The 15,301-nt window shown below is 35.5% G+C and overlaps 1 protein-coding gene across 1 annotated transcript in view; it reads right to left on the bottom strand.

The window, feature by feature from the left end:
* Positions 1-15,301, bottom strand: part of KPNA1 (karyopherin subunit alpha 1) — a 74,414-nt gene that overhangs the window by 38,276 nt on the left and 20,837 nt on the right. Inside the window, exon 2 of the mRNA XM_032334962.1 lies at positions 5,451-5,584. Within this exon, the coding sequence (XP_032190853.1) occupies positions 5,451-5,579 (129 nt within the window). The 5' untranslated portion in view covers positions 5,580-5,584. The remainder of the gene's footprint in view (positions 1-5,450; positions 5,585-15,301) is intronic.

The raw sequence follows: 15,301 nt of genomic DNA on the forward strand, positions 1-15,301 counted from the left end.
GAGGGGTGGGGAAAAGGTACTACAAAGTATACCAGAAAAATTTTGAGAGCAATAAGTATGTTCACTACCTTAATTATGGTGATGGTACATATGTCAAAATTTAACAAACTGTACACTCTATTGTATGTCAACTATACAGCCATAATGTTTAAAAACATACAAAAAAACAGCTGAAATAAACTGCAATACATCTATTTTAACACTATGAATTCCTAATAATATTAAAATTCACACATTCCTGTTCCCTTTGGAGGATGCTAAGAGGAAATGAAGAAATTCAAGTATTTCTTTTTCCTCATTTGATTACTAATTAAGAAAAACTAGGGCGCCTGGGTGGCTCAGTGGGTTAAGCCGCTGCCTTCGGCTCAGGTCATGATCTCAGGGTCCTGGGATCGAGGCCCGCATCGGGTTCTCTGCTCCGCGGGGAGCCTGCTTCCTCCTCTCTCTCTCTCTGCCTGCCTCTCTGCCTACTGGTGATCTCTCTGTGTCAAATGAATAAATAAAATCTTTAAAAAAAAAAAGAAAAGAAAAAAGAAAAACTAAAAACTGCAGTTTGGTCAACCTCTTGGATCTTGCTTTTATGCTCTGTTAGGGAGGTCTGGAGCAGTAGTTTGTCTATGGCTAATTAATCTCCACTACTGAGGCAAGAGTCTCCTGAATACACTACGTAATGTCCTGTGGAAGATGACTTTTTCCAGTCTGGCTAGAAGAACAGGCACTATTCTCAGCACTGTGCAAGGGCCAGGCAGTGTTCCCTCTAATCTATCATCTGTGAAGGGCAGTTTCTCTATCCTTGTGCAGTCTCCTCAAGCACATCTGCTAGTCAGTGCTCTGCTGAATATTCAAAGAAAAACTCTGAAGATCTCCAGGCTTCTTTCTCTGTATACAGTTCTCTCCCTTTTGGTATTCCCTCCTGTAAATGGATGACCTGATCTCGTCTGACTCAGCTCTGTCTCTTCAACACAGGAAGGCTGTGTTCTTTAGTTCCCTTTCCTTGTGTTGCGACTTGGAAACTCTCTTGGGCAGTAAGGGGTTAACAATCATAGGGCTCTTCTCATTGGTTTCCTATCTCTAGAGATCATTGTCCTTCACTGGTTAATGTCTTGTGTCTTGAACTGCTGTTTCATGCATTTTGTCTGATTATTTCTAGTTTGTTTCAGGTAGCACAGTAAATCTGGGCCCTGCTATTCCACTTTGGCTGGAAGCAGAAGTCCTCCAAGTGCCCTTTCTAATACTCAATATATCCCACTTACGGCTAATGGGAGCCTGTTCAAGCTATCTCCTGAGTCTATTCAACATAAGCTTTGATAATCTTAAACCTCCTTGCTCTATGTTATGAAAAAATACTACACATTCACCTTGAATATTCCCTATCTCTAATCGAGAATCAGGTGTTTTTTCCAAGAAGCCTTGATCCCTTGAGAGAAAAATTCTCTAATGGCCAATATCTCAGGGTGCTCAAAGTGCTCAGTGATGTAAGGTATTTTGCTATTTCTAAGCCTTACTAGGACAGAACTGGGTTTTGTGTGTGTATGTGTATTGCAAGAAAATACCTCATGAATCCCTACTGATATTACCTATTCAAATTTACCTAACTTCTTTGATTTTATACTTTTATTCTTTCTTAACCTAAAAAATCTAGGTTCCTAATATTCACATAGTTATTTGTTATATCCATATACAAATATACATGGTTTCTGGGGCACCTGGGTGGCTCAGTGGGTTAAAGCCTCTGCCTTCGGCTCAGGTCATGATCCCAGGGTCCGGGGATCCAGCCCCACATCAGGCTCTCTGCTCAGCAAGGAGCCTGCTACCTCCTCTCTCTCTGCCTACTTCTCTGCCTACTTGTGATCTCTGTCTGGCAAATTAAAAAAAAAAAAAAAAAAAAGACTTAAGAAAAGAAAGAAAAACAAATACACATGGTTCAGAATCAATCTTGTATGATTACTAAAGCAGCTGAAGATTTGTTTATACTTCTTTTTGTCCTTAAAATACTGCCCAGTAGAGAAAATTAATTATTTGCCACATTTTAAAGTGTATTAAAGTACTGCCTCTCTGTGTGGTTTAGCTACAAGCATGACACACAGGGCCATTTAATTCCTCGTTTATTTTTAAGGATTTCTTCCTTCATTATTACTTCTTTTTGTTTCACAATTACTTAAAAGCATTTGCATGACTCCAAAATCACACCTAGTAACTAAAATTACATCCCCTGTATTGCAAAATTTACATCCGTAAGTAGTGGTCTTTAATATGGCAAGATACAATTATGATTTGTAATACAACTGCAGATCAACAACTAGAATTTGAAATTGGAAACACCATACCATGTACATTATAAGGATGATGACATGGTAAGACCTGAGAAATACTCAGCAGAGGGAAGTCCTAAGACTACAGCTATCCAGCCAGAACAGAGGATTAACAATTCTGACTGGTGCAAGAGGACAAAAAATGTAGGGTGTAGGTCTCTAGCAGAAAAAAAAAATAGAGCTGAGAAATTATCTGAGAAGTTTAACCACACAGAAAATTAGATAAAAATTACTTGAAAGAACTGTAGAAGAGAACTGAAAAAACAAACAAACAAAAAAGACAGTTAGGAATATGAAGCCAAGCAGGTAAAAAAATCAGACAACTCCAGTAAAAACAAAGTATAAAGAAAGGAAATGTAACCACAGTATACTATTCAGTTCAGCAATAAATAATACTTATAATACTGTAGTATAACTATACTAAGAATACAAGCAAGGGAAACATAGTGTAAGAGCTTAAATCTTCACCTACCATAACAGAACATCAATAGGTAATATTTTTAAATTGATAAATAGTCAAGAGGATTGAAAGTGGTTTACCTTGGGAATGAGACCAGGAACACTGGTGGTTTGGTTTCAAGTTATTATAGTATTATTTAATTTTTTCAACTGTGCATGTCTTACTCAGAGAAAAATAGGTTTTAAAAAAGAAAAAACTGGGGCGCCTGGGTGGCTCAGTCATTTAAGCAGCTGCCTTCAGCTTGCGTCATGATCCCAGAGTCCTGGGATCGAGTCTTGCATCGGGCTCCCTCCTCAGCAGAGGGTCTGCATCTCCCTCTCCCTCTGCTTGTGCTCTAATAAATAAAATCTTTAAAAATAATAATAAAAAAGAAAAATCTGCCAAAACAATCATGATCTATACACCTTAACTACAGGCTACATGTTAACTGAACTTGTCAACCAAGTTAATAAATGTGGAAAGTTGCCTGTCCACAAGTTTATCAACTTGCTCACTTTACAAAATATTTCTTTTAACTAAAAACATCAAGCAAACCTCCATTCATCACCATAATGGGTTTTATGAACTTTCAGCAGCACTAGGTTACCTATTCACTATGAATTAACAAGAGTCTGCTTAATTCAAATTTACAAGTACTGGCTTAATCAGAATGACACCAACTAGTATAATTTTTGCCAAAAATAAATTTTAGATTGGTCTGTGAGGGCCAGATGGGTAGAGGTCACTTATCCTCTATCCATTAAGTGTTCTATCCTATAAGTGTTGCCTAGATATAACAAAAATTAAATGTTAGTCTGATAAAAGGACAGCCCTCAAAGATGCAGTTAGTTATCTTTTGAGCACTTGGCAACATCAACTCCTGCGCTACCCTCACATCTAACTTGTCAGCTGGCTTAAGCCTGTGACTTTTCCCGATAAATGACAAAGCAACTGTGAAAGATAAACAGTACCTAAATGAATCTATATTTTACTAATATTTACTATTTTACAAATGAGGCATCAAATAAGTACTGTTATGATATTAAGAAGCCTGATTGCTTTTACCAGTTCTCTCTATATAATAAAGGATGAAATAAAAAAATTAAGATCTGAAATAGAGCAATATTCCAGAAACTTATTAAAGCCTTAGTACAATTTTAGATCTCATACAATGAACATGACAGAACTTCAACTACAAATATTTTCAGTTCAATATATGGGGCCAAACTTGATTTATTAAGGATACAGAGCATTTGTCTTCAGGCAAGTAAGTGAATACGAATAATTTATTTTATTGATATAACATGGCATCACCTATCACCAAGAAGACAATAAAATGAACACTGTTAATAGCAAAGGGTCATTATCACATCTTCAAATGGCTTTATGCCAAATATGATGCATAAGCTGGTGGTTCTATTCAGACCTACACTTGGGCTCATGTGTATATATTCATGTATTCACATTCACATACAGGAATATAAATACGTAACAATGTTATTATGATTTCTGAAGTTTACCTCCAAAATAGAAGCTACTACAAAAGTTCAATCAAAGGTTCCACTTCAAATAAGACACAGAGATGAAAAAAGAGATAAGAAACCCAGAGAAACTCATCCTTTTAATTTACTCTTAATTTACTCCACTTAATATAAACTCCATTATAATATTATAAATTCTTTGCCCCCAAAATAATAGTATAATGACAGTGTTGAAGTCAAACATCTACAGCCCTAACAAAAAAAAACACTGGGGTTGTAATGTACTCTTGGACTTTAACTAACTGGATTCTGCAGTGCAGTGTTACCCAAAAGAAGAGTGTATTTTGAGACCAGCTCACTATAAATGCAAAATATTTATGACAGATTACTTTATTTCTCATGTATGAAAAATTCTGACTCATTCATTTGTCTTTTATGGAGCTTTTGTACCATGGGGATCAAATGGTCCTTCCAAGCTCAAAAGTCTCTCCTTAGCAAAAAAAAAAAAAAAAAAGTCACCTAAGTGTCTTTAAATTTCTTTGCCAAAAGGGATATACCATTCATTCTAGGCATTTTAGGAGGAAGGTAAAGTGAGAGTGACTCCCAAAACCTCCTGCAGATGTTCAGACGTTGTCAGTTAAAAATGACCAAAAATTTTTTAAAAATAAAAAAATCAATGTCCTAATGAATCATACAGAATTAATTTAGGGGTAAAAAGACATATTCCTGGAGATTTTTGTTTTAAAATACTACATAATAAATGTAAAGACAGACATGAAGCAAGTACAACAAAATACTGACAATTACTGATTGCAAAGGGGAATTTATGAAGTTCACTATTAATTTTGTATGTTTACAAATTTTCATATTAAAGATGATAATGAAAAATAGCATTTTACTGATCACTTGAGAATTCATTAACAAACATGCACATAAAACTTAAGCAAGTTGCAACTTTAAAAAAATAAAATACACTAAAAACAAACAGGCTGAAATATTAAACAGTGGTTGTATTGGAAATATGAGAACTTGAGAGATTTCTTTATTCTTGACTTTTCATCACTTCCTCTTCCCAATTCCCGAAACACGTAGATTTTATGACAGGGGCACATATCTACACACATATACATATCTAACAAAATCAAAACTGAAGTAGTTTCAGGCTTAAAATGGAAAATTTAGTTCTTTAAAATAAATTAATAAGGATAAAGGATTTACCTGCTCTTCTCTTTTCTGCTTGCGTAACTGCAATCCCTCTTCCTCCCTCCTTCTGCGCATCTCATCAGGATTCAGGGACTTATTTTTGTAACTTTTCAGGCGAAAGTTCTCTTTTCCTGGGGTAGTCATGATTTCTACAAAAATGAGAAAAAGGAAGAGAACAAATGAGGTTGGCTTATGGTAAAGAGTTCTGTTATCCTAACAGCACAGCTGAAATCGTTACTTTTTTTTAGGAGATTTATTAAAGTGTACATGTCAATAGCTTTCATATTTTCACATCTATGTGCAAACCATTGCCACAGTCAATTTTTTAACGTTTTCATCACCTCAGAAAGAAACTGTGTACCACTAGGGTATCACTCCTATCCAGGACATTTCATACAAACAGAATCATACATGTGATCTTCTGTGCCTTGCTTCTTTCACTTAGCGTATTTTTAAAGTTCATCTATGTTGCAACATGTATCAATAGTTTATTCCTTTTTATGACTGAATACTACCCCATCATATGGATATACCCCATTATATTTTATATCTACTCATCAACTGATAGACATTTGGGGTCTTTCCACTTTTGGGCTTCCATAAACATCTCTGGACAGGATTTTATGTAGATATATGCGTTTATTTTTCTTGGGCATATACCTAGGAATCAAACTGTTAGGTCACATGGTAACTCTGTTTAATCATTTGAGGAACTGTCAAACTATTTTTCCAAAATGCTGAGCTATTTTACATTCCTACCAGCAGTGTAAAGGGGCTGCCAATTTCTCTATTATCATAATTTTTGATGTTTGCTGTCCTTTCAGATATTTTCTAACTGTATATCCTCCCTAAAAAGTCAATTCAGATTCTTTGCCCATTTTTAAATTTTTTTTTTTTTTATCATTAAGGTTATAAAAATTCTTTATATATTCTAAAGTCCCTCACCAGAGTGGTGCCTGAGTGGCCCAGTTGGTTGAGCATCTAACTCCTGGTTTCAGCTCCTATCGTGATTTCAGGGTCACGGAATCAAGCCCTGCATTGGGCTCCCTGCTCAGTGTGGAGTCTGCTTCCCCTTCCCCACTCAAGTGCTCTCTCTCTAAAAATAATGGACTGCTTTAAAAAAAAAAAAAAAAAAAAAGTCCCTTATCAGATATACAGTCTTTACATATTTTCTTCCACTCTACAGGTTTTCTTCTCACTTTCTTAATGGTGTCCTTTGAAGCATAGTTTTTCCTTTTGATGATGTACAAATTAACCTATTTTCCTGTTGCTCATGCTTTTAGTGTCATACTTTGGGATTCTTAACCCTAAGTTTCCTTCTAAGAGTTTTAAAGTTTTAGCTCTTACATTTAGGTCTGTCATCTACTTTGAGTTAATTATTATTCATGGTATGCGGTAAGGGTCCAACTACATTATTTCACATATGGCTACCCATTTGCTCCACGCACCATTTGTTGAAAAGGCTATTCTTTCTCCATTGAATGGTCTTGATACCCTTGTTGAAAGACAAATTAACCACATCTATGTGGTTTTATTTCTCAACTCAATTAATTATATTCCATTGATCTGATCTGTATGTATATCTTTGTGCTGATTCCACACAATATTGACTACCATTTTTGTAGTAAGTTTTGAAATCAGGAAGTATAAGTCCTATCTTAGTCAAGATTATTTTGGCTCTTCTAGACACCCTGCAATTCCATATGATTTTTAGGATCAGTTTGTCAGTTTCTACAAAGAAGCAAGCTGGGATTCTGATAAGGACTACACTCAATCTGTAGGTCAATATGAGGAGTATTGCCATCTTAATGTTAAATCTTCCAATCTACAGACAGGACATTTTTCTCTTAGATCTTCTCTAGTTTCTTTCAACAATATTTTATAGTTTTCAGTGTTTCATAATTCTTTGTTAAATTTTTTTCTATTTTAATTTTTTTGATGCTATTGCAAATGGAATTTTTCTTGATTTCACTTTTGGATTGTTCATGACAAGTCTATAGAAATTACAATAAATTTTTGTATACCAATTTTGTATTCTGCAACTCTGCTGAACTTGTGTATTAGCATTCTAGTATTTCTTAGTGTATTCCTTAGGATTTTTCTAAGTCATTTCATACAAAATCATATCATCTGTCAGAGACAGTTTTCTTTCTTTTCAATCTTGAGGCCTCTGTGTATTTTTCTTTCTTTTCCTTTTTTTTTTTTTTTCAAAATTGCCATAACTAGAACCTCTAGGTAGAAATGGAGAAAGCAGGCACTCTTGTCTTATTCCTGATTGCAGAGGAAGAGTGTTCAGTTTTCCCCATTAAGTATGATGTTGTCTTTGAGTATTTCCTAGGTGTCTTTATTCATGTTGAAGAAGTTCCATTCTAGTCCTTGTTTTTTGGGTGTTTTTATCATTAAAGGGTGTTAGATTTCATCAAATTTATTTTCTATTATGAGAACAATGTGACTTTTGTTTATTTCCTGATATGTTACATGTTATATTAATTGGTTTGTGCACTTCACACTAACCTTGCATTTCTGGGATATTATGCCACTTGGTTGTGGTGTAAAATTCTTTTTATATGTGGTCAATTAGGCTTGCTAGTATTTAGAGGATTTTTGTGTTCATCTTTGTAAGGTGAAGTCTATAGTCTTCTTGTGATGTCTCTGGTATCAGGGTAACACTAATACTAGCTTCATAAAATAAACTGAGAAGTGTTCCCCCTCTCAGTTTTTAGGAAGAGTTAGCATTAATTCTTCTTTAAATGTTTGGTAGAATTTAGCAGTGAAGCCATATGGGTCTGCGCTTTTCTCTGTGGGTAGCTTTATGATTAATCCAATCTCTCCACTTGCTAGTTAGGTCTATTCTGTCTGTCCATATAAGTCAGTTTCAGTATCCATCTTTCTAAAAATTTGTCCATTTGGGGGGCACCTGGGTAACTCAGACAGTTGGGTGTCCAACTCTTGGTTTTGTTTCAGGTCTCATGATCTCAGAGCTGTGAGCTCGAATTCTGTGACAGGCTCCAGAGCAGGAAGTCTGCTTGAGATTCTCTTTCTCTCCTTCTACCTCTTTACCTCCCTCCCCCTTGTGCTCACTCTCTCAAAAATAAATTAATAAATCTTTACAAAGTTGCCCATTTTATCTAAGCTATGTAATTTATTCCATGCAGTTGTGCATAGTATTCCTTTACAACCCTTTCCATTTTTGTAATCCCAGTAGTAATGTTTCATCTGTTATTTGTACTTCAAGTAATTTAAGTCCTCTTTTTTTCTATGTAAGCGTGGCTAAAGGCCTACCAATTCTGCTGACCTTTTCAAAGAACCAGTTTTTGTTTCCTTAATCTTCTCTATTTTTTTCTATTTTCTAGTTTGTTAATTTCTACTCTATTATTTCCCTCCTTCTGCTTGTTTTAGGTTTACTTTGCTCTTCTTTTTTCCAGTGACTTAAGGTGGACAGTTATTGATTTGAGATCTTCTTTCTTTATATAAGCATTTATTACTTGTTATTAGTTTCCCTATAAGCACTGCTTTAGCTGTATTCCATGTTTTCTTAAGTGGTAACTTCACTTTTACTTATCTCAAACTATTTTTTGATTTCTCTTTTCATTTGTTCTTTGACCTACTGGTTATTCGGAAGTATGTTAATTTCCACGTATTTGTGAGTTCCCCAAAGTTTTGTTAGTGATTTCTAGTTTCTTTCCACTGTAGTGAGAAGACAACTTTTGTATTATTTCAATCCTTTTAAGATGTTTTGTGACCTAGCAATGGTTTATCCTTGAAAATGTCCCACATTCACTTGAGAAGAATGTATATTCTATTGTGGCTGGGTGCTGGTGGTGTTCTACAGATGTCTCCTAGCTCTAGCTGGCTTGTGGTATGGTTTCTTTGGTGATCTTATGCCTAGTTGTTTTGTCCATTACTAAAAGTGGCATAGTGCAGTCTCCCAACCATTACTGCTAAATTGTCTATTTTTCTCTTCATTTCTGTCAGGCTTTGTTTCTTGTATTTTGGTGCTGTTACTAGATCCATATATATTTAAAACTTTCACCTTTCTAATGGGTTGGCTCTTTCATCCTTTTCCCTCTAGTGACATTTTTTGTTTTAAGGTCTACTTTTTCTGATATTAGTATAGCCACTTCACGTTTCTTGTGGTTGCTGTTTGAATAGATATATTCTCATCCTTATACTTTCAATGTATTTGTATCTTTAAACTTAAAGTATATCTCTTGTAGAGAGCATATAGTTGGACACTCTGACATCTCTGCCTTTTATTATATAGTTTAATCAATTCATGCTTAATATTACTTACATAGTTGATTTATGACTGTTTTTTCATTTTCTATGTGTCTCATGTCTTTTTTGTCCCTTTACTACTCTTTGACTGTTTTCTTTTGCATTAAGTGACTACTTAGTGCAGCACTTAAATTTCTTTAATGACCTTTTCACTGTATTTTTTTGTTTTGTTTTTGCCCCTAGGGACTGTTCAAGGGCTTCCGATACACATTTTAACTTCAGACTTACAGCAGCTTTAGACTTATACTAGCTTAATTCCAGAAAGATATAGAAATGTAGTGCTATACAGTTCTATTGCCTTTTCCTCCATTTGACGGCATTGTGGTGATATATATTACATTTAATGTTACAAATCCAACAATGCATTATAATTATGACTTTAACACCTATAGTCATTTTCTTAGTTTGACATAGCTTTGCCTCTACTCACCTCCTATGTGCTGCTATTGACAGATACATTACAAATATACTACATTTCTACACCTTACAGGCCCAAGAACACATTATATTATTTTATACAACTTTTTTTAAAAGATTTATTTATTTATTTTAGTGGGAGAGAAAGAGAACAAAAGCTAGCACAAGCAGGAGTGGCCTGGGGAGAGAGAATCTGAAGCAGACTCCAGGTGAAGCACAAGCCCAACACAAGGCTCCATCTCATGACCCTGTGATTGTGACCTAAGCATAACCAAGAGTCACACACCTAAACAACTGCACCATCTACACACCCCCAAAACTGCTTTTTAAATCAGTTTAAAGTGAAAAGAAGAAAAAAATACTATATTCTTTTATTCTTATATTCGTATTCTTATATTCTTTTAAAATTACCTTTACTGGTATTCTTTCCTCATATGGATTCAAATTACCATCTGGGATCACCTGCTTTCAGCCTAAGAACTTCCTTTAGCATTCTTGCAAGGGTCTGCTAGTAATAAACTCTCTCAGTTCCTGTTTATCTGGGAAAATCTTCATTTCACTGTCATTTTAAAAAGAGAGCTTTGCTGGATATACAGGATTTTTGGTTGACTGTATGTATTTGTCTATGAGTACTTGGAATATATTATTACACTGCCTCTGGCCTCCATTGTTTCTGCTGAGAAGTCAGCTATTACTCTTATCTGGGATCCCTGGTAAGTCAATTCCTTGAAGAGATTAAGAGCTATTTTCTGACAGACTTTTCCCCCTAACTACCCAACCAAATCTCTGACTCAGAACCCCAATGTGGGAGCCCAGGCAACAGCACACTTCTCTGAGAGCTCCCCTTTTGGAGTGGAGTTATTTTGTTTAGGGTCGGTGGCAGCCTGAGGTCTTACCAGCTTGCCTCTTCTGACATGGAATCACCACCTTAGAAAACAGAAAAGATACCTATTCCCCAGTACTCCCACCAGCTCTGCACCCAGGTAGAGCTTCTGTTCCACAGTGGGACTGGACAGAAGGTAGTCCTCTGCCTCTCTACCACATATCCCCAGAACTTAGCCTAAGCACCAGGCAGCTAAGAGTAGGACAAGAAATCCTGATATCCTGCTCCTCCCAAGAAAACCTTCTCTCCAACTGGAAGCTCTTCATTTACTGTATGCTCTAGGATCACTTCCAGAAGCTTTTAATAGTTGTTTTTCAAGTTTCCCCCAATTTTACTAGGGAGTGAGGCTGTAGAACTCCCTGTACTGTCAGGCTGGAATTCATAAAACAATTATTTTTAAGATTATTTTACTGCAAGCCTGGATTGAGAATCATTTGATTTATAACATGCTATGCTGCAACATCTATTTTACCTGAATCTATTAACAAGCATACAAGGCAAAATTATTCTCATCCTTTACAGTTAAGGATTCAGGATGCTAAAAAAGGTTAAGTGACTCAGCCAGGGTTACACACTTAATACAAGACACAGCAAGGATATGAACCTAGGTTCCTGATTATAAACCTGATGTTCTACTGTTATGGACTGAACTGTGCTCCCTCCTACCAACTATAATACTAAAGCCCTAAATTCCATAACGACTACATTTGGATACATGGCCTTTAAGGAGGTAAAGTTAAATGGGTTTGTAACAGTGGGGTCCTAATCCAGCAGGATTACTGTCTTTACAAGAAGAGGAAAAAGACACCAGCAATACCTTCCCCCATCTCCCCCTGCCATGTACACACAAAAAAAAGGCATGTGAGGAAAGACGGAGAAGGTAGTCATCCACACGTAAGGAAGATAAGCCCCACCAGAAACCAACCCTGTTGGCACCTTGATCTTGGACTTCTAAGCTCCAGAACTGGGATAAAGTGAATTCTGTTGTTTAAGCCACCCAATCTGTGTTATTTTTTATGGCTGCCCAAGCAGACTAATACACACATTCAGTGGTATTTTGTTTTTGAAAGGCAGAGAAACTGCAGATGAGAATTTGAAAATAATTATGAAGGAATCATTTAACGGTGCTGAGAAATGATCTAGAGAAAAAAGCTGGATTCCTAATGCAAACAGTATTTTGGCTCTGAAGTATCACAGTATAGCATTATAATAGCAGTGTTACAATGATGACCCAACTTCAAGAATCAGAAGTTTTAGGCCAAAGAAAGGAGAAAGACTATGGCAACAGGGCAAGACCTAGATAAAGTTTAACAATACCAAAAAACAACTGGGCTTCAGTAACTGCAAACCTGTACTCAACATGGAGCGGGAAGGGCACATAATTAAGGGAAGGCAATGTCAGGAATACACATATACAGAGAGAAAGAGTAAGTGATAAAACAGATGGAGTTAAAGGTAAAATGAATAACTGAGGAGTGGGGTGAAGGGTAAAAAGAGGACCTTTGTACACTTCTTAAAACTCCTATAAGCTTGAAATTACCGCAAAAAAAAATTTTTTAATTAAAAAAAATCTAAAAGGAAAGAAATGCTCATATAAAACTACTATTTACTTGCTTCCTTTTATTACAGTGACATAAGAAGCTAGCCCAGAGAAGAGGGCTGGCCTTGAAGTCCTGTTTTCAAATTTACTTCTCAGCACAGTGATGTAGAAAAAATACTAAATTCTGTCAGCCTTGGTTTCCTCATTTGCACAATGGGGGTATTACCTTCTAAGGTGAAGAGAAGATGAAAGCATACTCCCACTGTCCAGCCCATATATAGCTCATACCTGATATTTGTGTAATGAAGAAATGGCTATAAATAGTTCTAAAGGTTCAAAAAAAACCTCTTCTGACTAAAGTGATGGGGTATAGCTCCATAAAGGAGATGGTGTTTCAGCTAGGTTTTGAAGGATAGATAAAATTTCAGCAGTTGAAGTTAAAAGAGAAAGACCCACAAAACATAAGCATACAAATTAAAGGACAGACGTTAGAAAATACAACTGATAAAGAACAGCAGTAAGTAGACTGGATTAGAAAAACTGCTCTTCAAAAGTACACAGACATGAGAAAAGCAAGCACCCGTTTTCTTTCTTTTTTTGCTAAACTGCAGTATCCAAGAACTCACAAATGGCTCTAATGCTCAAACTAATAATTTCTATCATCCATATAGTGCATTTGTGCCTTTGAAATATTCTTCCCTTTTAAATTACAGAAAGGCTCACATTAAAAAAAAACAAACAATACAGAAGGGTATAAACAGAGAAATGAAAATGTACCCCCGCCTAAAGGTAACCACCATCAAGCTCTCTGCATATCCTTTCAAAAACTGGTTATACGACTATAAAACCTGTTGGTTTTTGTTGTACACTGATGGGAAATTAGAAACACAATTCTGCACTTTTGCTTTAACTCTGGACAATCTTCCATATAATGCCTACAGAGTTAAATTACTTTTAATATACTAGTTTTTATACCATAATGACCAGACCCTAAACATCACTGACCTTTAAGCTTGTCTCCAATTTTCTATTACAAACAATGCTGTAAACAGTATTCTCCTTCATGTATTTGCACATATTCTGCAATTATATCCAATAATGAATTCTAAACAGTGGAACTTAAGATCTAAAGTATGTGCACTCAAAATTTTGATAGTCCAAGTACGCCGTAAAACAATGTGCTTAGTGTGCCAATGTACACCAGTGAATATGAGTGCATCAGTTCCCCACCACCATCACTGTTAACTCAAGACTGATTCAAACTTTTCCACATTTGACTGTATCATATGTGAAAAAATGCTTCTCGTGAAAACGATTTTCGTAATACTAAGATTTATATATGGTTTGTTTTTTTTTTTTTTTACTTTCACGCCTAAGCTTTTCAGAAGCTTTATTACATGATGACTTCATCACTCTGACACCTAATAGAATGTGTGCTGTGTATTTCCGTTCTAAAATTTGTTTTAATTTCTGGGGCGCCTGGGTGGCTCAGTGGGTTAAAGCCTCTGCCTTCGGCTCAGGTCATGATCCCAGGGTCCTGGGATCGAGCCCCGCATTGGGCTCTCTGCTCAGCGGGGAGCCTGCTTCTTCCTCTCTCTCTCTGCCTGCCTCTCCGCCTACTTGTGATCTCTGCCTGTCAAATAAATAAATAAAATCTTTAAAAAAATAAAAAATAAAATAAAATTTTGTTTTAATTTCTAATACAGTAAATAGTAACAAATACAAAAAAGCAACATAAACAAAAGTTCTCTGGGGTCTTCAGTAAATTAAGAGTGTAAACAAGTTCCCAGGCCAAAAACTTTAAGAACCCTTAATCCAGTCATTTTTGGTTTTTTGAAAGATTTATTTGTCAGAGATGGAAAGAAAGAGAGCACGCACGCGTAAGCAGGGGAAGCAGCAGGCAAAAGGAGAAGCAGGTTCCTCGCCAGGCAAGGAGTCTGATTCAGGACTCCATCTCAGGACCTTGGAATCATAACCTGAACTGAAAGCAGACACTTAACCGACTGAGCTACCCAAGCGTTCCCAATCATTTTTGTCTTAAGGAAAAAATAGTCATTAGACATTCAGATAACATTCTAATCATAGATTAAGGAAATTCAACATCTTTAAAATACTGTCTTCTTGGTCAGGAATTAAACATGTATTACACTTATCTTTTTTATTACAATGATAAATGTAAAATTTCCTTCCAATATATTCTAATTGGCTACTGTCTATATATGAAAAAATTACTATACATAAATTTTTTAATCAGCCAATGAATTAAATCAGCTACTGAATTGTTTCTGACACTCTCAATATTTAATATCTCTAAACAATTGTAACTTCTGCCTCCTCCATTCTAAAGTTAGTATTCCATTTCACTTCCTATTTAAAAATATTTAACTAGTACTTCCAGGACAAAGTTACAATGTTAATTAAGCAACAAAGGTTAGAAAAGGCAATTTTATCTCATTTCTGGTTTTGATCTATGTCTAATATTTTGTTAACTAAACATGATAACTAGGGTATTTTTTTTTAAAGTCAGGTTTACTAAGGTATTATTTATAATTTACATAAAGTAAAACTTAACATTTAAGTAAATACCACCACAAACAGAGAATATTTTCTTTACTATGAAAAAGTTCTATAAGGTCTCCTCCTAGTAAATCCACTCCAACACTTAACACTTTAACTCTTTAACACTTAAAGCACTTAGTGACTTATTTTTGTCCCTACAGTTTTGCATTTTCCAGGAAGTAAAATAAA

The sequence above is a fragment of the Mustela erminea genome, chromosome 1 (assembly GCF_009829155.1).
Source record: "Mustela erminea isolate mMusErm1 chromosome 1, mMusErm1.Pri, whole genome shotgun sequence".
NCBI lineage: Eukaryota > Metazoa > Chordata > Mammalia > Carnivora > Mustelidae > Mustela > Mustela erminea.